General features: G+C 39.9%; 1 protein-coding gene across 1 annotated transcript; it reads right to left on the reverse strand.

The window, feature by feature from the left end:
• Positions 1–388: 388 nt before the first annotated feature.
• Positions 389–3,826, reverse strand: LOC149845197 (abscisic acid 8'-hydroxylase 1-like). Its single transcript, XM_089997504.1, has 6 exons — positions 3,539–3,826; positions 2,678–3,064; positions 2,009–2,171; positions 1,635–1,741; positions 1,062–1,180; positions 389–796 (listed from the first exon to the last, which is right to left on the reverse strand). The coding sequence occupies exons 1-6, from the start codon at positions 3,809–3,811 to the stop codon at positions 697–699; spliced, it is 1,149 nt and encodes a 382-aa protein (XP_089853630.1). The 5' UTR covers positions 3,812–3,826; the 3' UTR covers positions 389–696.
• Between the last annotated feature and the right edge of the window lie 20,711 nt (positions 3,827–24,537).

Here is a 24,537-nt window from a genome sequence, read left to right on the forward strand (position 1 = left end):
AGAGAGAGACTTGTCCTCTATGTCATCTCTATCTTCATGCCCTTCGTTGGGATCTCATTGATGCAAGTTGTTATCTACATCGTTATTTAGTGAGGATCCACATTTAAATTAATCGCTGAAATCCAACTTGTGTGCAAGATTCTTTGGTTATTCAAAAATCAACTGTTGACAGAACACAAAATCTTGTGATTTAAGAGAGAGAAAGCAACACGCATCTTTTTTTACGTTCAATGATTGAAAAAGACACTAAATCACGTCACATGGCTCAAGCAAGACCTAGACAACATGTCCAGACAAATGCTCTCTCTCTCTCTCTCTCACACACACACACATCAAAGTTAGGCTAGAATGATTGATACCATAACTGGAAAGCATGGCAAAAAGCACGTCGTGTCTTTATTCGTTGTATGAAAGCTGCAGTTTCTCTCCACCCCCATGAACCAGATCTCTATATTTATTGATTTTATGGTGCTACCCCAAAATTGCTTTCTTCCTCACCTTTTCTAGTCCTTTTACTAGAAAAAAAATAGGAAGACCTTTCCTTCATTAATGGTTCCCTTAACATTGCTTGCTTGCCTTGAATTATGGAAGTTTCTTTCTTTTTGGGGTTGCAAAATCTGATACAGTCTGCCCCAAGACTGTATGGTGCACTCGGCACTTTCGTTTCTTGCAATTTGTGAAGTCCTTGTTTCTGCTTCAAGTCACGACTTTGTGAGACAACTGGATGGGCAACCCATTCTCAGGCAGAGCAAATGGGCTATACTGAATTCCACTCTGTGACCCCAAAATGGTCCACCTGAAATCCAAAACACACAAGAAAGGGACTAAGCTAAAAGATTGATTGGTACTTTTTTTTTTTCTTAATATAACAAGGAAAAAAAATCCAATTCAGGTGGCAAGCCTAGGAAGAGATTGACACCTTGTTATATGGCCATTCTCAAGCAGTTGAAACCCTATGACAGCCCCTTAGGGCACCAAGGAGCCTGCTGCTTCGGCCTTAAGGCAAGGGTCTTAATTTATTTGTGGAACATTATTGACTAGACCAATAAAAGAGTTTTTACCAGTATTTTGTGGTTATGTGATGGAGGAAGACCAACATCTCCAGCTTTGCTAACTCATTCCCTGGACAACAGTGGATCCCATTTCCAAACGGCAGAAAGGTATGAGCCTTGGGAGCAACCTGTTACAAAGCCTCTCTTTTTAAGTACAAACAAAAGTAAAAGAAAAAAAAACACAGAAAAGCTGTATATTTTCGATTTAAAGTTTTTTTCCTTTTTTTTGGTGATGAGGAACCTTCCAAGATTGAGCCTTAATTGGCCCCACCCTATAGATTAAACCGGAGAGTGGACCAGCTCCACAGTGCTGCTCCAAATCCGTTACAGGTCTGATCCTAGAGAGAATCAAACTCATGACAATCCGGGCTTCCAAAAAACAGGACAATCACATGACAGCATTGCATTGGCCCCACAGCAACAGAATGCATCCGCACTCATAATGCTGTCTTGTGATTGTTCTGTGGCACTAATTAAGCAATCCTTGTATCCCTGCTGCTCAAACACTCTAATGCTCACCCAAGCCAACTGGGTGAACTTATGGGGTCTTTCGCATTAACTACTTTTATGAAAGATTCCTACCTCAAACCTTGAAGGATCGAATTTTTCAGGATCAGGAAAAATATCAGGGTTATGGTGAATATTCCTGAACAAGGGCAGAACTTTCCATCCTTTTGGTATCAGATACCCTGAAACACACAGCATTGACCAAACACAGTGGGTTAATAAAAACTAATAGCTTTCCAATCATAACAGTAAAACAGCTAGGGGCAGACTCATTAAAAAGTCAAGTCTTGCCCAAACTAAAATAATGCAAAAGAAACCAATTTTTCTTAGAGAGCTGATTAGAACAACAACAGAACCATATCCACACAGAATATGATGTTTTTGCCTTTTGTGGTCGCAACCAAACCAAGCACTATAAAAAAAAGAATAGTGAGAGATATACTACCAACCTTCATATTCAATATCTTCCACGGCTTCTCTGAACGTAAATGACAGAACCGTGGCAACTCTCATTGTTTCCAGTATCACCCGAGATGTTAGAGGCATGCTCCTTGTATCTGTCCAAGTTAGTGTCTCACCCTTCTTCTTGTCCCTCATTGCCTCTTGCTCTTCCTGAAAATGGCAAAATAATTCCTTAGTTTGAATTCTTCTAGAAGTCTCAACTCCATAAAATCTAATAATCTCCCAACCTCAGTAGTATAGCAGTCCTCCGTTAACTGACCGGTTGTAGGTTCGAATCTTACTTGATAATAGGGCAGGCCGTCTTTAACCATGAAGAGCGACATGTCCCCTATCAAGAGCAGTTACCGTCATATTGTATATAAGGTCATATTCAATCACCACTGCACATCTCACTCGATGGAGGTATGCATGGGCTCCATTACGACATATTTCATGGTTCTTAAGTGAGATGTGCGGTGGAGATTGAATATAACCGAGACCACATCGGTTGTATACAATATGACCTTAACTGTTTTCTTCTCTATTATTGTTTCTAACACCGCGGTGTAGATCTGGGATAATCTTTTGTTTCGGTACTATACCCAATATGAATGGTGGAACTCGATCGAAACAAAGACGCGAAGATGAGAAAATAGAAACCAAGTGCAGAAATCTACCGTGACTGCATTTAGAACGGCCGGATTCTCCGCTAGATACTTGAGGATCCATGTGAGCACACTAGCGGTGGTGTCTCGGGCAGCAAAGATCACTCCTATGATATTGTCTGCAATCTGAGTGTCACTGAGAGCTTCCTTCTCGCTCATGAATGAACGAAGAAGACCACTATGTTGTTCTGCACTTTGCCTTCTGGAGGTAAGGATTTCTGCCAGGATCACACCCAATTGCTTCCTGGCCTTCATTGCTTTGTGGAAGAGAGATCCAGGTAGATTGATTGGCATGGAATTGTATCCCTTCTCCAGGACATAGTACAAAATTTTCAGCTCTTCTCTGTCAAAGCATTCGTCCTTGCCGAAAATGGAAAGCAATGCAACGTTGAAAGCATACTGCGCGCGCCAAAAGGAAAGGAAAAAAAAAAGAAAACTCCATTAGTGACCTCCACAAAATTACAACAATTGTAGTACTATTTTTTATCTAGCTAGTTTCATTTCAGTAGAACATACACTGTGATAAAACCATCCAATTGAAAGATTAATTTCTTGAAAAGTAATTTAATTAGAAAGTGTCTTTCTGTATAGCTCATTATTATTATTATTTTCTTTTGAACTAGCACGTTTGGTAGTGGGATGCAGGCCTAGACTGTTGGACGGGCGGTCTAGGTTCAAATCCTGCTGGTGTCATTCTTTTTAACAAGCTGACACTCAGCATAGGCCCGGAGGACAAGATTGGGACAACGACCGGTATGGCAGCCTGTTTCATGTGAACTGATGACAGCAATGCCATTGTCAACTTTTACTTCCTAAGGTTGCTCAGATTACTGGATCCATGTTAATTTTTTGAGTTTTGAAGTGAGTACTTACTGTCTTCATCTCTTGGAAAGCGGTTACCGAACGCCCGTCGCAAGACCGCAGAGCGTCCACCGCGATCGTATCGATCTCAGAAACCATGTTCTTGAGAGATTTCGGCAGGAACGCTCTGACGACCAATTTCCTTAATTTGGAGTGGTAATCCCCCTGATGGAAGAACAGGGCCTCCGTCCCCAGCATCCTCATTTTGCTTGCTGGAAAAGTTGGCTTGAACAGGTGAGCTTGAGTTACCATCACAAACCGAACTGCCTCAGGGCTTGTGAGCATTACACATGGATAGCCCAATATATGGCTCTTGAAGATAGACCCATACCTGTGGGAGAAAGTGATCAGAACCAACAATTCAAAAAAGAAATTCATTGCTGAGAGAGAGAGAGAAACAATTTACCTCTTCTGTTTCTGAGAAAAGAAGAGGTTGGGATTCTGGGAATAGAGTTGGAAGGTCTCTCCAACATATGGCCACCCCAATGAGCCAGGAGGCAAAGGTAGCTTGCTGTACTGGCCGCGCCGCCTGCGGCCGGAAATGAAGGGGTGAAAGAAAGAGAAGAGAAGAAAGGATGACAAGCAGAGTGCTAGTATGATCATGAACACTGCCATTACAAAGCAGAACAACTAGAGGAAGACTGTCTTTTGGTCTTGGTTGAGTATACAGAAAGCAGAGAGAGTGGGGTATTTATAAGCAAACGGAGTCGGGGTGGATTGAGAACCGTCCAGCTCAAATCCATCCACAGAATCTCGCTTTCAGCTCAGGGGAAGGAGAGAATGTGTAGAGATCGCAGAGAGAGAGAGAGAGAGAGAGACAGAGAGAGAGAGACAGGAAAAGTTTTGTTTGCTAGCGTGTGGGGAAAGAGACTGGCCACGTAGATATTGAAAAAACTGTTTGAAAATGCGGGTAGGCCGAGAGCTACGTCACCGTGACACGCCGTTTAGAGGTTGTGTCATGAATGACACGAGTCAGAGACACTATGACATATTGACACGAATCTGACACGTACAGACAATATTTTAATATGTTTAAATATTTTGAATATTTTTTGATAATATTTTAACAAAAAATATACACACATTATATGAAAATATCAACACAAGTTTTTTATTAACAAAATTAAAAGAAGATATATATATTTGGTACAATTCAGCAAAACCCATTTTTTACTATTTTTGGTAAAATTTGACCTTATAGATACGAGAGTAATGGGTCGGTGCTAAACCCATTTGGTGCGAAACCATGTGCTGAATAGGTATTTTGGGCCTTTTCATTTTATTTTTAAATTCTCACACATATGTGATCTATGTACTTGATTTTATAGGGATCAGCTCTTGAAGTGTTAGATAATTAGGTTTTTATAAAGTTTAAAAAATCAACGGACCAAAATCTTTGAGGCTCTAAACATCTTTTTTTTTTATCGAAAACATGTGATCGAGGTGTGGATTTTTCGTAAATTGACCATGCCCAACACATTTATAGGGCCGAAACCGCATAAAAAAGCACCAAAGAAGCTGAAAAACCCATTTAACACATGGTTTAGCACCAAATGGGTTTAGCACGGACCCATTACTCATAGATATGATACAGTTGCCGTGTGTATTTAAAATCCGCTTTTGTATTGTTGGAATATGATGTGTATAGGTTTTTTTTGGTGTGTGTGTGGCATTGACTTGTCACATGAGACCCACTTGAAGTCCTTTTTCTCATGTGAATTTCTTCTTTGTTTTGAAAACTATCCATGGGTGGCCAATTAATAAAACTCATATTTTGTGGGTTAGTTTGAATCTCATACGAGGGGTGTCCATCGTCTTCTCTTTTCATGAGAGGAAAACAAATAAAATTAAAAGAAAAAATAATTAAGAAAAGAAAGAGAATGAGGGACTTTGCACATTGGGTTGTGTGAGCATGGTGAATGGGATTCTTGGGTGAAAAACAATTTGTTATTACTGACAATAAGGGAAAAGAAAGAAAGAAAGAAAGAAAGAAAGAGGTGCAGATTTTGGTTTGTCAGGTTGAAGATATGACTTGTGGGATCAAAGCAATCGGCATTGGCTGCATGATAGTGTATTTCTTCTCATTTTCAAAGGTCCTGTTATATCTTGTACTTGTCGGTTTTCAATAAAGAGTCATTTTGTTTCGCACCTTCATGTTTTTTCACTTTTTACATCTTATTAGTTTGCTTTGACACTCTTTAGTGCTTGTAAATGACTTTTGGCTTAAAAACTCCATGTACTATGGTAACGGCCCCCCTCTCTCTCTCTCTCTATTTATCCCTCACGTTCTTTATGTACTTTGCTTCAGCTTGCTATAAAGAAGTTTATGCATTCTTATTTTCTTGCTCTTCTTTTGTGTTTGTTCATGCCTGTATTTTTGCTTTTGCTATTGCGCCTGTTGAAAGTTTGCTTATATGCTTAAAAAGTTTGCTTTCGGTGTTTGTGATTAACCGAAGCATTGTCGTGGGGGTCTTGGCTTCTAAGCCTGTAAAACTCTCGTACTCCTTATTAACTTTAGTGGTTTCATCGATCTACGTAAATTCAATGTCTTGTATGATTGTTTTCTTCTTTGTGTCGTATGTTTGTATGCTCTTCGCACCTATATTTCTTTAGCAACTGTTCAATCCATGATAACTGTAAATATACTAATTGTGTTCCACTAAAAAAACTTTGATTCCTACTAAATCAATGATATTGACCAAATCAATCAAGTTAAATTGAGTCAAAATGATTGACTTAGTAAAATTCAAAATTAGATGGTAGGTATAATCAATTATTACAATACAAGTACATTAAGCAAAAACCGTATTATTCTTGAACTTGCGTGCGTGCCACCGGTTTAGCACCCATATATTTGTGGGGAGAGAGAGAGAGAGAGAGAGAGAGAGAGAGAGAGAGAGAGGTAGCATGGAAAGGCAGTTTTACTTGAATGAGAAGTTAATATAAAAAGGAGGTTTTTGGAGCCATTGATACCACTCTGAGCCCACCGTGACCTCCAAACGTCGAGTGCCTGTTGGTGACAACCTCTCTTTCAGTCCCTGCCCTTGCTTTTTTGCTAACATTTAAGACAGGGCGGCTTCTACTGCCCCCTCCAACACTTCCAGTGCATGCACCTATGAAAATTCTACCCATCAAAGTCAATCATGTAGGGTCTGTTGCTATTTGGAGATAATGGAGATGGGGTCCACCTAATCTCATGTCATCTCTATTGTTTTTTTTTTTTTAAAGGAAAACGTTATCGTTAATTATAAGTGACCAAGTGAGAATACTCGAAACCCCGTATAATACAGAAAATTACATAGAAGTGGGATTTACATGAATGGGGTAACTTGCGTAGGCGTGACTGAGCAAGGCCAAGCATCTTGTCATCAGTCCAGTTGAGTTCGACATCAAGACACAGCCTTTTCTTCTGCAGGCCGACGATCTCACTTAGCAAGGACTGGGCGCATTTGCGGGAGCCTCTGAAGACACGATTGTTCCCCTTCCAGCCATAATGTGTGCCAAATTAACAGTAACCGGCATCTCCAAAGCAAGAGAAAGCATGATCCCATGCGTTGCACCTCGTCAGCGATGATGAGAACACTTAGGGGGGTGCAAACGCCCCAAGCAAAGCGGTATCCCCTCACATTTAGATGTATAGCCTCTGCAAGAAAGAGCAGCCCCAGAAAACGTGCAAGGCAGACTCCTCCTTGCAATGGCAGAAGTGACACCTAATAAGGAATACAAACTCATGTTTGTTGAGGTTGGAATCAGTGAGAATGCGGTCTGAGAGGATGAGACACCCGGTAAATGACACGGATGATGCACATCCGAGTGAAGGAGAAGCCCCCCCACACACGCAGCAGGTTCAGTTTGTGCACAAGAAGTACATGTGTGCCACATGTGTGCCTGCTAACAGTGAAGAGGTTCAAGGTGGGCGCAATCTCAAGATTGTGCAAAAGGTTGCCTCTCTTGGGTTTTGAAGTGTGGGCCACCTATTCCTAGAGTGCGTCCAAGCAAGCTTATAGCAATATAAATAATGCAACTTAGTTGTAATTGCTCATAGATATTGACGATGAACCCTTCACCTTTGTAGAAGCCATTGAAAGTGAAAGATCAACACATTTGATCAATGTTATGAAGGAAGAACTTGACTCTATAGCAAAAAATAAGTGTGAGATCTTGTACCCAAACCTGATGGAGTTAGACCTGTTGATTGTAAATGGATCTTTAAGACCAAAACCGACTCTAAAGGTCAAGTAAAAATGTACAAGAGTATAGTTGTTGCAAAAGGTTTCACACAGATAGAGAACATTGATTACAATGAGACTTTTTTTCTTGTCTCAACTAAGTAATCGTTGAGGATAATCATGACCCTCATAGCTCATTTTGATTTAGATCTATATCAAATGAATGTAAAAAATGTCTTCTTGAATGAGGATCTATAAGAAGAGATATACATGCAACAACCTCATAGTGTTAGTGTTGATGACTCAAATAATTTAGTTTGCAAATTGAAGAAGTCAATTTATGGACTTAAACAAACCTTCCGCCAGTGATATAAAAAGTTCAATCATGTAATTATGAACTTTAAATTCACTGAAAATATTGTTGATCAGCGCATTTACATTAAGACTAGTGAAAGTAAGTTCATAATTTTGATTTTGTATATTGATGACATTCTTCTTACAACTAATAATTTGAGTCTACTACATGAGACTAAAGATTTTTTTTTTCTGATTTCAATATAAAAGACATGGGTGAGGCCACATTTGTCCTTGAAATCAAGATATGTCATGATAGAACTAAGGGTGTCATTGGTCTTTTTCAAAAATCCTATATCCTTAAGGTTCTTAAAAGATATAAGATAAAGAATTATTTTATTGGTTCGACACCCATAGTAAAAGGAGATAAATTGAGCCTAAAAGACTGTCTTCAGGATGATAATGAAAAGGCTGAGATGATATTTGTCCCATATGCTTAAGCAGTTGGGAGTTTGCAGTATGCGCAGACCTGTACACGACCTGATATCGTATTTGTTGTAAGAATACTTGTTAGATATCAGTCAAATCTAGGCATTGCACAATAGAAAACAAAAAAAAAGATCATGCACTATTTACAAGGAATAAATGACTACATGTTGGCCTATAAAAAGGTTGACCACCTAGAGGTTATTGGATACTCTGATGTGGATTTAAAAAGATGTATTGACAGTAGAAAGTCCACTACTGGATAATTTTTTCTACTAGCAGTTGGTGTTGTCTCATAAAGAAGTGAAAATCAGTCTACAACTGCTGCTCATATCACATCAGCAACCCTTAAGTCAAGATCATCTCATTCATCATCGATCATGGTCTCTGGCTAATTTACCTTCTCGACAAGAGCCTTGTGCAACCCTTGTTGTGCAAGTAGAGCCTTCACCATTCTTTGTCATAAAGAGAAGTTTCATTTACCATCAAACCTCTCTACCTCAAACTTGGAGCTAACTGACTTAGAAGACACGACTTTCCATGAACTAGCTCTGATACCACTTGTTGAGTAATGAGGGTAACAAAAATTCGCACGGAAGCAATATAAGATTTAACAAAGGCACAATCAAATCACAACACAAGGGTTTATGTGGTTAGGTCAACCCGACCTACATTCACGAGGCACAGAGAGAATAATTCACTATAATAAGAGTAGAGAGTACAATGTAGAGAGTACAACGTCCAATAGCTTGCCCAAAGCTAAAGAGAATAACAATAAAGGAATCACAGAAAAAGAAAAATACAAGATTACCTCTCGGGTGCACAACTCGAGTCAAAACCCACACCACAACCAACAAGAGGATTAATGTGTGGTGATGAACCTTCTTCTTTCCTCTTCTTCTCTCCACTCTCTCTCTCTCTTACTTCTTCTCTCTCTGCACGCTGCACACAATCACTCTGCTTTTCTCTCGTCAGCACACAACCTCTGCACCCCTATTTATAGATGGCATAAAGTCTTCTAGACTCATTCCAGAAATCGAAGAGGTTTTGACCCTTCAACTTCTTTCATTAATGAGAAGTGGGTGGCTATTCCACTTCTCAATATCATTAATGGAGGGATAGAGATGACCCTTCAACTTCTCCTGCATTAATGGGAAGTAGTGGGTGGCTATTCCACTTCCCCATACCATTAATGAGGGGTAGGGCTGGACCCAACAGTTTTAACATCAAGTTGTCTTATTTCTCAATGTTTGACAGTTGCAATAGTGAGAATAGTTTGAATACTAGCTGGCTGAATGACTGGAGAAACAGTTTCTCAAAAATCAATTCCTTTAATGTGCATAAAACCCCTAGCAACTAACCTGGCTTTGAGTCGATCCAAGTTGCCATCAGATTTCAGTTTGGTTTTGAAAACCCACTTGGATCCAATAATATTCATAGATGACGTTCTTGAGATTAGATCCCAACCATGATTCATGGCCAAAGCTGTCATTTGTTTATCCATGACAGCTTTCCACCCAAGATGCATCAATGCTTCTTTGACACTCTTGGGTTTCTTGGGGATAGTTTCATAGATAACATGGATGTCTGCATCTCTAGGATTTGGCTTAAATATACCAGCCATTCCTCTAGTAACCATAGATCTTCCTTGATTGACTATTGGCTTATTGAATCCTGGCTCATTTTCAAAATCTTCTTAAGAAATCTCTATCTTCATTGACATTTTTAGGTTGCCCATTGCAAAATTTTGAAGAACATTTTCATTTATGCTTTCAGGTGGTACATTGACGAGATTTTGAAAATCAAAGTTATACTCACTATCTTGAAGTTCATAAAAATCATGCGTTGATCAGAAACCTTATCAACTTCAGAATCATCTTTATATTCTTAATATTCAAATGTTGAGAAACCATCACCAACATTTTCGTCCTTAAAAAGAGATCATGATTTTTAAATGGTAAGTTGCTTTCATAAAAAACATGCCGAGACATATATATGGGTCCAATTTTAGGATGATAATATTTATATCCCTTGTACTTAGGATTGTAGCCTATAAATATGCATGGAAGTGATTTGGGATCAAACTTATTGTTTGCATACTCTTTCAAAAAAAGCATAACTCACAGTCTAGAATAGTTAGGATTCTTATGAAACAACTTTTACAAGGAGATTTCATATCAAGAGTTGAGGTAGGCAAACTGCTTTAGAAAATATTTCCACCCAATTTTTTTTAGGAATTCTTGCATGAAACATCATAATCAACCCTAGCTCAGTAATAGTGTGATGCTTCTGTTTCACAACTCTATTTTGCTCTAGAGTCTTAGGACAAGAAACTTGGTGTTTGATTCCAAGCTCATCTAGATATCTCATCATCCATTCATTTATGAACTCACTACCCCCATCGGTTTGAAAAACCTTGAGTTTTCTTTAAAATTGACACTCTAGAAATCTTTGAAAATGCACAAAGGTATCAAAAAAATACATTTTTTGTCTTAATGGGTATAGCCAAGAAAATCGAGTGTGATCGTCAACAAAGACAACATAAAACCTGTAATTTTCTCAAGATCGAATGGGGGTTGGTACCCAAATGTCTAAGTTCACCTTTTCTAAAGGCGCGATATCTAATCAGAATCAAGAAAAGGAAGTTTGCATGCTTTTCCTATTTGACAACTAGAACACAAAGTTTTTAGCACTGTCTGAAATAATATCAATAAAACGATTATTCTTAAGGTACCGAACTATATCGGGTGACCAAGCCTCTCATGCCATTTATTCTCCAAAACTCTGCTAAAGCGATTTAAAAAAAGCACTGAGTGAACTACTTCAATGGCATATAGTCCATTATGCTTACTCCTTGTAGCTATTGTCTTGCCCGTTCTTCTGTTCTTTAAAACACAACCAGTTGATGAAAATTCAAAAGAATAGGGCAGATCATGCGTTAGTTGGCTGACAAATATAAGATCTTTCTTGAGACTAGGAACATATAAGACATTATTTAAAAAGAGATCAGAAAGATTAGAATGAATCTTGGCTTCACCAACATGAGTGATAAGAATTTTCTCTCCATTTTAAACCATAACAAGATCATTTCCATAGTAGGGAACTAAGTTTTGAAGTTGTATTACCTGTCATATGTGCAGCTCTTGTGTCGGCAAACCATTCACTATCCTGATTTTCTTTTAACATCATGGCAGCTAAGGCCTAGAAAGCATGATTGAAGCGATTGTAGCACTTGAGAGCAATGCAATTTTTCTTTTTATAGATTTGACAAACCACACCTTCTTCCTTTTCTTTCTTTTGGTTAGAAGAATCACCAATTGATCATTTTTCATTTTAGGAACTCTCGCCATTCCCACGACCTCCTTGGATAAAACCATGACCTCTTGAATTAAAACAATAGTGATTGCCTCCCCGTCTTTTGTTTTGACCACGTAGGGCATAATACATCATATGCGGTTGGACACTACTTTCATTGATTTTGGATCAAACTTCATAACTTTGAAGAAAAGTGACCAAATCATTATAAGATGAAACCGATGGTTTTAACATAAAAGTAACAAAGGACTCATACCCTGGGCCGAGTCCCTGTAGAAGCCAAAATCCCTTTTTTTTATTATCAACAGGCTTGCCTATGACTGCCAAAGTCATCACTAATAGTCTTAAACTTTCTCACATGTTATTCAATAGAATCTAGAATCTGCACCCTTCTTATGTGTGGTCATTAAGCGTGTAAGATGGAAACCTTCTCTTGAGGCTCTTGAGCAAAAGCATTTATAAGAGTGGGCCAAATATCTTTTGATGTTTTGAGATCAACCACTAATCCTAACACATTCTTCGAGAGTCTGCCAGTAATCCATCATTTTAACAACCGATCAGATTGTCACCAAGCAACAAACTGGGGGTTAGGAACATGTTTGGAAGGGTGGGGACTATCGGCAATCATGGCCGGTGTCATGGGTGTTTCATCACTCAAAAAAAACTCCATGTCTTGCTCTCAATAAGAGTTGGTCTTCCATAATAAAAAATTTTGTTGACTCAATTTTATTGAAGCAAAATTTGAGACGTTCAAAGAAAACGGATACGGGTAAGGAGCATTCGAGACAGGAAAATGTGAACTAGCCATACCTCAAAGGCTACAAACAACAAGAGATCTCACAGAAACAGATTGCAACTTTTCAATCCAGCTCTCACTCTAACACCATAAAGAAAAATAAGAGCAAACACAATGAAACGAGATATACGGTTCTCAAGAACCTACATCCACAGCACAGATTCTCTCACTCTCTTATTCAGATCACAGAGTGGTAGAACATATTTATACATGAAGATGAGGCCAAAAGAAATAGACAAAAACTATTACAAATGCTTGGATTGATCCTCAACATCATTCGTATCCTCCATCTTTCCTTTTTTCTGTTTTTATTTCTGTTTACAACTTACTTTTTTCTTCCTTCATTTCCGTTAAGAAATTTTCTGGGATCTTATCTGTCTCATTTGAATTTATCTTATCTCCTCTTCCAGCCGATTGTGATCTGCCCATCATTTGATGAGTCACACTATGCTGCTGAGTCATCTGCTGTTACACGGTGCTTGGGGACTAGAGTAGGGATGGCAGTGGGGCGGGGCGGGGGACAAGGTTTCCACCCCCGCCTCCATCCCCATTTCATACCCTTCATCCCCGGTCCAAACGGGGATGAGGCGGGGCGGGGATATTGCGGGGAAAAGTGGTTGGGGGCGGGGATTAGGCGGGGACAGGGCGGGGCGGGGAAAAGTGCACGTCCACCCCCGCCCCGCCTCCGCGGCGGGGATGGATTTTATCCTCCACCCCCGCCTCCATCCCCGTTTCATACCCTTCATCCCCAGTCCAAACGGGGCGAGGCGGGGCGGGGCCCTGCTTTCCCCCGGTCCACTGCCATCCCTAGACTAGAGGGGTCACCAACCACCATGAAACCAGTTATCGGTGAGTCCAGGGGCGTAGCTAGGATTCATGTGAGGGGGGGGGGGGGGGGCAAACAGGGTTGTAGCAAAAAAAAATTATTTGTGCGATAGTCGGGGGTTCGGGGGCAGCGGCCTCGAAATTTTTTTTTTTGAGATAAAATAAAAAATGGCTACAATTATTAATAAAAATCTATTTCATATGGACAAATCAAACTATTTGCTGCAGTCAGGGCTGGGCTTTTAAAAAAAAAAATTAACCGTTTCGGGAGGCAAGACTGGGCTACAGCCCAGTCCTGCCCCCCCCTAGCTACGCCTCTGGGTGAGTCACTTGCAGCCTGAACAATGCGCACCCGGCCGCCATGCTCCGCCGATCCGAAAAGGTCACCCTGCAGCGATGAGCCATCCTTCGTGCCCGACGAGCTTTGGGAGTTCGGCCCGTATGGGCCCCTTGCCTTTTATCCCTTGGGTCATGCTTATATGCTGGGTGTTCTCGCCCCCTCTTGCCATAGGCTGAGACTGTACGTGCCTGGTCAATGATATGTTCGAACCCAGCGAGCGCGCGCAGCGCGGTAGACTACAGAAGACGAAGCTTGGATTGCAGAGAATGAAAGGATGTCAGCACCTACGACACTCTACATGCCTCTTGAAATTCAAAGGTGCAACGATCACAAACCCAGTCCTCTGGGCGAGCACCCTGCTATAAGCATGACCAGGCACGTACAGTGTCAGCCTATGGCAAGAGGGGTTTAGCCTCGTTAGCATGTGCAGCAGAATATGTGCAAAGTGTATTGAATTCATAAAACATCTATTTGCCGAATGCACATGGATTCGGGAAATACGTGTTAGATTCTAGAAACGAGCACTATCAGATCAGTTCAAACGCCCGCGAGAGCTGCAACTATTGGGCTGTCATAGTGTGGATTTGGCTCCACCTAAATGAAATAATTTTTGAAGATGCAGTTCCTAGTTTACAGCTGATTCTGAATAGAACCGTAGGGGAATTACGAGTTTCGTCTAAAGCAGTGTTTGATGCCTAGTTCTTATGAGAATTTTGCCTAGTACATGCGGTTTGAGGAATAAAGAGTGCAGGTCAACACTCTCTTCACATTGTAACACCTTTGTAATTATGTATTTTGTGTCATGTACACGGAACGTTAAAGCCTAATAAAATCATAACGATTGCCTTTTCTCTCAAAAAATAATGCAAAGATTTCTTTAATTTAAATATAATATTTGCACCTTGTCAATCTTTCCAGTAGATTATTTTTATATTTATTATAAGGAGAACAAAATGGCCCATATCCCTACGTTAGACCTCTTTAGAAACAAGAGAACATTTGTGGACAGGTTTGTCTTGACCCCCTTGCCCGGAAGCAACACTAGCATTAAAAAAATTCCATGTAAACAGACAAGCCAGCCCTAAAGTTTTTCTCTACTTGTATTGTTGCATTGGAACAATTATTGCATTTTATACAGTAAAGCATTTCGTGTTCATGCAGACACAGTTGTGCTTTCATCACACATGGAGTCACCAAGTTGTTTTCCACCCCCTCCCATGCCCTAGAAGTTGTAGGTTTCTATCATTTCAAGTCTTATTTTATTTGATTGCTAATGGGTGAGTAGTGTTTAGGGTTATCCATTGATGTGATGGGGCTAAGCCAAACGTCACTTTTTGGCCTGAGGTTACCTGTATAAGTTTGAAGCATCTTTCTTCTTTTGTGCCAGATAAGGGAAGGATTGTGATTACGGATATGTGCTTTGAATTTCCTCATTGCTTTTGGAGATAGCTACAAAGATCCAGACTCACCTAAAGTGATTCATGCACTGACACCCTCTCTCACATGCACTGAAACTGTTGATTTATTCTCTTGTGAGTTGTGAGCAATCTTGGCTGATAGTGTTTGAGTCCAGGCAGACTGGATCCTAACATGTCCAACAAGGTCCCCAAATATTACTACCATGGGGAAAAGGGTGTTGATACATTCAATGAAAAGAGTTCTTGTATGAAACATAGCACCGAGAGCATGGAAGGATATGACTACTTTATTTGGTGCATGTATGCCGGATGTGTCATACATACTAATTATATGTATTATCCCTTTGCTTCCAACTTTATTTGATCAAGAGAGTAGATGTTAGAGATTCTAGGATAATCCCATGAGATAGATAATACTATTGTATTTAAGAGTTTAAAACCACCAAATTTAATTTATGTTTCATAAAAAAGAATTGTTGAACGCGTTTATATTTAGTACTAATGAAGGTATCGAATTGTGGAGCTGGAAAACATAGGGGAAAGCTGTATCGACTCATCTAACCATATAGTTGTGTTCCACATGGTTTTTTTTGCTAAAAATTGAACCTTGGATTGCGTTTAGTAATGTAAAAACATAATTTTGGGGTTGTGAATCTTTGGTATATTGTGAGGTATTGATTTTGAAACCACGAAAAACCTTCTCACATGTCACAATCGCATGATTAAAAAACTTATTTTCTACTAAAATGATTACTATAAATAATATTTATAGGGTCTGATTTTAAAAAATCTAAAAAATATGAAATGTAGGTGATTTCTATTTAATAATTTCATACCTTCCGTATTACCAAATATTTACCCTTGTTTCCCCATTCAATCCAAAGAAAAGTATAGAGATAAAGACCATCACATAATCCAATTCCAATACTATATATATATATATATATATATATATATATATATATATATATAGAGAGAGAGAGAGAGAGAGAGAGAGAGAGAGAGAGAGAGATGGGTAGGTGCTAAATGAGTTTTTCTGTTATTTCAGTGTTTTTTTTGCAGTTTTGACCCCATAAATGTGTTGGACATGGTTGATTTATGAGGAATCCACACCTTTATGAGGAATCCACACCTGAATCATGTGTTTTTGATAAAAAAAATAAAATTTAAAGCTTAAAAATTTTATAAGAATTTTTAACCGTTGATTTTTAGAACATTATAAAAACCCACCCATCTCTCATAATAGGGCACTTCAAGAGCTAAAATCAGGTACATAGCTAATATCTGTACGGTCAGAATTTAAAAATAAAATGAAAAACAACTGAAAAGCTCATTTAACACATTTCATGTAGTACGTCCCCATTACTCATATATAGAAAAATGAGTCCGTGCCTAGTCACTTTTGGTGCCTAATGAAACATAATAATATTTGACCGTTGGATCTCATTTAGATCCAACTCCATAAAAAAAAGGCATTTGAATTGTTGGAATCCCTCCTCTCCTTTCCTCTCCCTTTCCTTCTCCTGGCCACATCTTTGCCACCGTCGCTGCCATTGTGCCTGTCATCATCTTCACTGTTGTGCCCGCTTTTTTACGCTTTTATAACCCACGAATGGTTACAAAGCGTGGAAGGAACCCGTTACGAAATTCGAGGAGACGTGACTTGTTAACGGAAATCAAAGAGTCGAGATCCGTTAAAGGAATCCGAAAAGCCATAACGGGCACGAAAGAATCCAAATATCCACAGAAACATTGGTCTTGATTGGATATGGCCCAAAAGGGCCAATTACCCGAACCTGGCCTGGCCTAACCCGGCCCGGCGGGCGGGCGGGCGCGCGTGTGTGCGTGGTAGTCATCCCAACCTCTTGTTCTCAGGAACAAATGTAAGAGTTTACATGTGGGTTATAAAGCCCACAACAAACTCAAATACAATCAATATGGGACTATTCCACGTCATCAAAACCACTTTCTCTAAAACAGCCCACGTTTCATATTTGAATTCTCTCTTCCCTTCCTTCTTACACCTAACATCCTTTTCCCGTCCTACTTCCCCAATCTTTGTCGCCCGCCCTGCTTCTCCCTTCTTCTTCTATCTCTCCTTCGCCCATCCCTCTTCTCCCCTCTCCGTCACCCATTTGCCCCTACTTCCCCTGTCGCTCCCCCTGCCCCTGCTGGTCCCAGAAACCATCGATCTTAAACACTCTCCATTTTTTGGTATGCTTTGGATTTTAGGAATTTTATATTTTAGTCCTTAGTTTTGCATTTTTTTTGTTAATGCAAGCTAAACCCAAATTTTTTCATGCAGCCCGAGGCCGTGCGAATAGATATTTAAGAGTTTGGCAGCTCAGGCTTTTCATAGCCCATGATGATTAAAATTGCAATTTTCTGCTTCAGTCCCCTTTGCAAATTTCTGAATATTAGATGCATATGGTTTTCAAAGTTTGTTCATTCTTTCATGTGATTGATTTATTGTTTTCGTTAGATAAATGTATTTCAGCTTTTGGTGACCTTTTGCATATTCACGTCTCACATATCAACGATGATATTGCTCATGAGATTTAGGCTCTGTTGACCAGTGGGTGGGAGGTTGCAGGTCCCGACTCTTGTCAAGGTTGTTCTATTGTTAGTTGTATGCGAGATTCTTTCAATATTAGGACCTTGTGCGAATCTGAACACTCATAATAGGAAATGTTGGTAAAATTTGACAAAGTATGGTCATGATTCTTCTATTCCAACCACTCCCCTGTTAGAATGTATGATGCATGTTTTAATCTTCCTTTCAAAAAGTTAGATGTCCATGTTCCATTTTACTGCCCTTCATTCATGCATGTGAGTATTTTGATTCTGACCCTCATTGTTTCATGATGTACAAGTTATGAGTCTGTGATGGTGATGGGAAATTGGAATGGGATTAGTACCATTTTGATCACCTAGGTTCTTTGTACTATCTAATTGTTCTTTGTACTACCTAATTATTCACGAAATTAAGTTGTTTTTACTATTTGCAGGCTGCAAAGTGATGTTCGTAATGAATTTTGATTTGGCCTACCTTTTGATATGTTCATTCAAGTTTACATTATTTAGAGTTTTGACAACAGAAATGTGTGAAGTAATTAACGGAAAGATTTATTGTTGGAAAAATGCAATAAGGCGGGACCAACAGAAACCTGGCTGTGGCACTTCGAGCAGCAAAAATATCTAAGCTTGATTTACAAGCTTCTTGTAGAAACTACCGGATGCAGAAAAAGGCTACCAAGTTGTTGCTTGGTTATCATGAATTGGGCAATAAATGCATGTTGTGATTTGCATTGCAGAAATGTTGGCATCATGGTTGTTTGAGTGCATTGTCAAAGAAAGAAAACAAAGGCATGCACATTTTCCTGATATTTTGTCACCTTTTATGCCAATTGCTTGTTCTTGTACACTCTCTTAGCGGGGATCACATGTATAAATTTTTTATATACTTTTGTCAATCCATATAAAGTTTTGTGCCTGCACTTTTTGTGCATGTTATATGCCATCGATGGACTCATGGGAAAAGAGTTCCACAGAAATTGTAGTAGTTAAACTGATTTCAAGGTTGGCTATCTGTACCAATGGGGGGGGCTCCGCTTGTCTGGTAGGAGCAGCTAGTGCACCTCATGTTGGGACGTTGCAAGTTCAAATCCCAATGGTGTCATTGTATAACTGGTAGGGGTCTGCCTAACCCCAACTTGCCTTTTAAAAAAAAAAGGTTGTGTTGTGTCCCTTTTGTTGATTAAGGCGAGATGGATTGTGCATATCCTGTAATCGTGTGGGATTCACGGAATGTGTACACAAAGAAAGGTCAAAATGACTTTGATCATCTTGCACCAGGGGCTTAGAATGTGGTGCCTTTGGAAAATTTGCAAGAGGATCCAGCCTTATAAGGATGGCCTATGCAAAAGAAATATAAAAGAAAATGTAAAAATGGCCAAAGAAGGGTTTCATGTAGCTGATTGTTGGTTCTTACAAGTTTTGATCACGGGCATGCAAACTCGGTTTACAGAACTCTAATGGGCCTCAAAATTGGACATGAAGGTCCTTATACAAACTTTAATGTGCTCGTAAAATTTGAGCAAAAACACATGAGTGAAAAGCATAGCGCTAGTGTAAAATCACAAATTTGCCTAGCCAATTACAGGCAAGTGCTCATGCACCAAACCGTGTGCCAAGAACCTCTTCAAGGGAGGTTTTCGTGCAATGGACAATGCACGAGACCATGAATCACTTATACGATATTGGGACCTGTGTATTATCAAGAAAGCACATATATTACCTTGATAAAGATTCGAGAAAAAGTGGTTATGCGTTGGTTGCATCAATTCAACTCGCACAAGGTGGATTCAATGAAGTGTGCGGCAAGACTTTGAGGTTGCACCCATTAAGAATTGATCCACTGACCATGATGAAGAAGAACAACAAGAATTCTCCACTCATATCTACAATCATCCTCACGATCCAAGAAAACAAGGAGGATGGTGAAAATGGATTCGATAGATGGTTTGAATGGATTCAAGATATCACCTACAAAGAGAATCAAGGTACTCACCAATTTTATGGGCAAGCACCGCGATCTTGACCGTCTTTAATGGTGGAATTGTACGTAATGAAGATAGGAAGAAACTGCTTTATTGGCTGCACCTTCACGAGTTCCACCGCTGGTCAAACTCGCTAATGTCACCTACACTCACCGGTTGTGCAATGGTTCACTTAATCTTCACCAAATGAACTATCCAAACTCATCAATTCTTTAAGAATGGTAAGTTGGCCCAAGGAACTTGAGTTCACCAAGTATCCCTGGACATGCATTCAAGCAATAAGAGAAAAGTCCTCACAACCCATAAGTTGTATTATTAAAAATTCTCAATTGACAAAAAGCTCCCAAACCCCTTCCCACCTTGGTTTATATAGACCTACCAAAGGTGGTTTACAAATCCTAGAACCCTTAGTGGTTTAAAGATATTTCAAGTGGTATTGGGTTGGCGACTTCCAACCAACTTCAACGAATCATCTGATGTAGCACGCACTCGTGCTTCTCGTGCACCGCATGGATTGTGTGGTGCGGCCTTGCACGCGCACGTGAGTCATGTGGCACACATGGCGCTGCCCCTGCATGGCCCACATGATCGTGTGCTCATGCACGACGCTCATGCACGTGTGGTGCACATGTGCTTAGCGCCTGCGTAATGCCTCTGCAATACGCTTGTGCGGTGCTCACGATGCGTTGCACGTGTGGCTGTGCGCAATGCATCAACCCACCATGCTTCCCTTCACCTTTATCCTCAAAGGTGTAGTATGGATATTTATGTAAAAATTCTTTTTCCTCCATCCAAGAAGTCAAGATTTCGCCGTAATTATCCCACTCAATGTTCAATCTTTGTAGTTGTCCTCCTCTCCTTCGAATCATGCTCTTTATGATTCTTATGAGCTGCTTTCCTTCCTCTATAGGTATGATTTCCACTGGTTGCTCCCCTACGTGTGATTTTAATTGAGAGACATGAAAACCTGGATGCACTTTGGATCCACTTGGTAGTTTTAACTTGTATGCTTCTATGCTTATCCTCGCCTCTACTTGAAATGAACCGTAGTATCATGGCATAAGCTTGGAGTGCTCTTGTGAATGCATACTCTTTTGCTTGTACACCCAAGTTTTCTTTAGCCATACCAAATCTCCCACATTGAAAGCATGATCCTGTCCCCCTCTGTTGAATTGAATCTTCATCCTTTCCTGTGCTCTAGCTATGTTATTTTTTAACAACCTTAATATCTCATCTCTTGTCCTTAGAGTGTAGCCGATCTCCAATACTTATGAACTACCATGTTCATAAGTAATAGGGCATGGTGGAGGGTATCCATAGAGAGAGTCGAATAGAGTCATCTTGATGGTTGAATGGAAGCTAGTGTTATATGAGTACTCGACCCAAGATAGAAGGGTAATCCAACTCTTTGGTTTGGTGCTTGCAAAACACCTCAAGTAGGTCATTGTTCTATTCACTACTTTAGTTTGACCATCTGTCTGCCGATGATAGGATGAACTGAATTGTATTTTGGTACCACTCAACTTGAAGTATTTCTTTCAAAAATTACTCAAGAATATGGAGTCACGGTCACACACTATTGTTCTTGGCATCCCATGTAGCTTCCCTGCATGATCTTGGAAACCCTGCACTACTTGTGAAGTAGTGTAGTTTTTAGGCAAGGCTATGAAATGAGCATATTTGGTCAATCGGCCCACCACTACAAAGATGACTTCCATGTTATTCGAAGGTGGCATGGACTCTATAAAATCCATACTTACGTCTTGCCAAGCTCCTTGAGGAATTGGCAAAGGTGTGAGATGTCCTGAAGTCTTGAGGCCTTCATACTTATTTTCTTGGCAAACTTGGTAATTCCTCACAACCTCTTGCACTATCTTCTTCATTCCCTTCTAATAGAAGACCTTCTCCAATCTTTGATAGGTCTTTGACACTCCCATGTGGCCCACCTCTAATGTGCTATGGTGTTCACTTAACAATTTTGAGTTTAGGCTACTGCCACTTGGTACTACTAGTCGACCTTGATAATACAACACTCTCTCTTTTTGTGTATCGGAAGTTCCCTTGCTTAGATCTTCTTGAAGTTATCTCATAAGGTTGGTTAACTCATGGTCTTTTCTTTGTTCTTGTAAAACCTTTCTTTCTCATTCACAAGATATGGTTGTAAGGACCCTTAACTTGGCATTGAGGGTGGTGGGCTCCTTAAGAGTCGCCTCTGAGCCTCCTTCTAATACAATTTTCCCCATTCCATTGTCAAATGACATGCACAAGTTCTTGAAATCCTAAGTAATTGTGCCAAGGTTTTTCAACCACTTTATGCCTAAGACCAAATCAATCCATTAAATTGGAAGCAAGTAGAGTTCAACTTTGAAGTCATTCCCTTGAAGTTGCAAACAAGCATTTTGACAAACTTGATTGCATTTGATCTTCTCTCCATTGCCAAGCATCACCTCAAAGCTTGAGCAATAGTTGGATTCTAATCCCACTTTGTAAATCACTTTTTTTTTAGAAAATTGTGAGTTGCGCCGGTGCCTATAAGCACTTGGATGGGCTGACCATTAAGCTTCATGGATTGTGGACCAATGATTCTTGAGAAGGGCGTGGTACTCCACACCTTTTTCCTCACTTGCCGAGTTGTTGTCTACAATTGCTTCCTCGTAATTTTCTTCTTCATCATCTATGATTTAAAGAATTTTGAGGGATTGGCACTTGTGTCCAACATGCCATTGCTCTCCAAACTTGTAGCATTCACTTCTCTTTCTCTTTTCTTTCAATTGCTTTGGAGTGACATAATCCACCTTAGGCTTTTACAAGCTTTTCGCTTCACATTCTTGGCAAGTGTTTTTGTTGCTTTCGGCAACTCTTTAGGTTTGTTGGTTGGTCTAGGGAGAGACCACCTCAACTTTTGCTTTTCTTCAAAAAGTTTGGCAACTCTATATGCCTCTCTTGAGATTTGAACATTAGAAGTGAGAACTTGTATTTTCAACTCATCCTTAAGTCCACCCATATAAGAGCCGAATAGGCTGCCTTGATCTACGTATGGCAAAGTAGAACATAACTCCTCAAAGTCACTTTGATACTCCTCAAGAGTTCCTCTTTGCCATAGTTGTTTAAGAGCCACATTATGATTGACCATGTTAGAAGGTCCAAATCTTTCAAATAGCGCTTCTTGAAACCTCTCCCAAGAAGGACACCCATACATGACTTGGTACCAATGGTACCATAGAATAACACTCCCTTCAAACTTAATCACCACTTCATCTATTCTTTGCTCATGAGGAACATGAAGACACTCAAAGTAATGGTGAGCTTTGTATAACCACTCCCTTGGATTTTCACCCCCAAATGGTGGAAGTTCAATCCGTAGTTTCCTTACAAGATCTCTTCTATGAACATATCTATCTTCATCATATGCCCACATAGGCTCTTCACGGCTACAAGTTGCCTCATGTCTCATGGCTCTATAGTGTGTTTCATGAGATCTTGGTGTACTTCTCTCGCGCATCCTTCCCCTTAGTGCATCTACACCTTGGGTGATGGTCGCAACATGAGTTTCCAACCTCTTCATACGGTTGTTTGCATTCATCTCATTCCGAGATATGGTGTGCAATAACTCCTTATGAGATTCCTTAAATTCATCATAGAAAACTCCTCTATTATTCATTTGAGGAATCAAACCCTCACTCGCTTTGATACAAATTGTTGTGTCACTTATTAATGGATCTTGATTCGGGCTAGATGGATTGTGCATATCGTGCAATTGTGTGGGATTCGCGGAATGTGTACGCAAAGAAAGGTCAAAATGACTTTAATCATCTTGCACCCGGGGCCTAAAACGTGGCGCCCTTGGAAAATTTACAAGAGGATCCAACTTTACAAGGATGGCCTACACAAAAGAAACGTAAAAGAAAATGTAAAAAAGGCCAAAAGAGGGGTTTCGTCTAACCGATTGCTAGTTCTTAGAAGTTTTAATCACGGGCATGCAAGCCCAATTTACAGATCTTTGATGGGCCTCAAAATTGGATATGCAGGTCCTTATACAAACTTTAATGTGCTCATAAAATTTGAGCAAAAATGCATGAGTGAAAAGTATAGCGCTAGTGTAAAATCACAATTATGCCCAATCGATTACCGACAAGTGCTCACACACCAAACCATGCACCAAGAACCTCCTCAAGGGGGGTTTTCATGCAATGGACAATGCACAAGTCTATGAATCACTTATACGATCCTGAGACCTGTGTATTATCAAGAAAGCACATATATTACCTTGATAAAGATTCAAGAAGAAGAAGTTATGCATGGGTTGCATCAATTCAACTCGCACAAGGTGGATTCAATGAAGTGTGCGGCAAGACTTTGAGGTTGCACCCATTAAGCATTGATCCACCGACCAAGATGAAGAAGGATAACTTCAAGAATTCGCCACTCACATCGTCAATCGTCCTCGCGATCCAAGAAAATAAGGATCATGGTGAAAATGGATTTGATAGATGGTTTGAATGGATTCAAGAAATCGCCTATAAAGAGAGTCAAGCTACTCACCGATTCGGCAGGCAAGCACCGCGATCTTGATGGTCTTTAATGGTAGAATTGTATGTAATAAAAGTAGAAAGAAACCATTGTGTTGATTGCACCCTTCACGATTTTCACCGCCGGTCAAACTTGCCAATGTCACTTGGCAAGTTTGTGTGATGGTTCACTTGATCTTCACCAAATGAACTATCCAAACTCACCAATTCCTTACAAATAGTAAGCTAGCCCAAGGAACTTGAGTTCACCAAGTATGTCAACACTTGAACAAGTATTCAA

Source organism: Nuphar pumila, chromosome 2 (assembly GCF_984573655.1).
Source record: "Nuphar pumila chromosome 2, dmNupPumi1.hap1.1, whole genome shotgun sequence".
NCBI classification, from domain to species: domain Eukaryota; kingdom Viridiplantae; phylum Streptophyta; class Magnoliopsida; order Nymphaeales; family Nymphaeaceae; genus Nuphar; species Nuphar pumila.

What these genes read in the sequence shown, in the direction of transcription:
- LOC149845197 (XM_089997504.1), bottom strand. Translation starts at nt 3,811, where the DNA reads ATGCTCACAAGCCCTGAGGCAGTTCGGTTTGTGATGGTAACTCAAGCT. An exon ending in CTTTCCAAGAGATGAAGACA is followed by an intron (nt 3,065 to 3,538) that starts GTAAGTACTCAC and finishes TGGCGCGCGCAG; the next exon opens with TATGCTTTCAACGTTGCATT. An exon ending in CCGTTCTAAATGCAGTCACG is followed by an intron (nt 2,172 to 2,677) that starts GTAGATTTCTGC and finishes TGCCATTTTCAG; the next exon opens with GAAGAGCAAGAGGCAATGAG.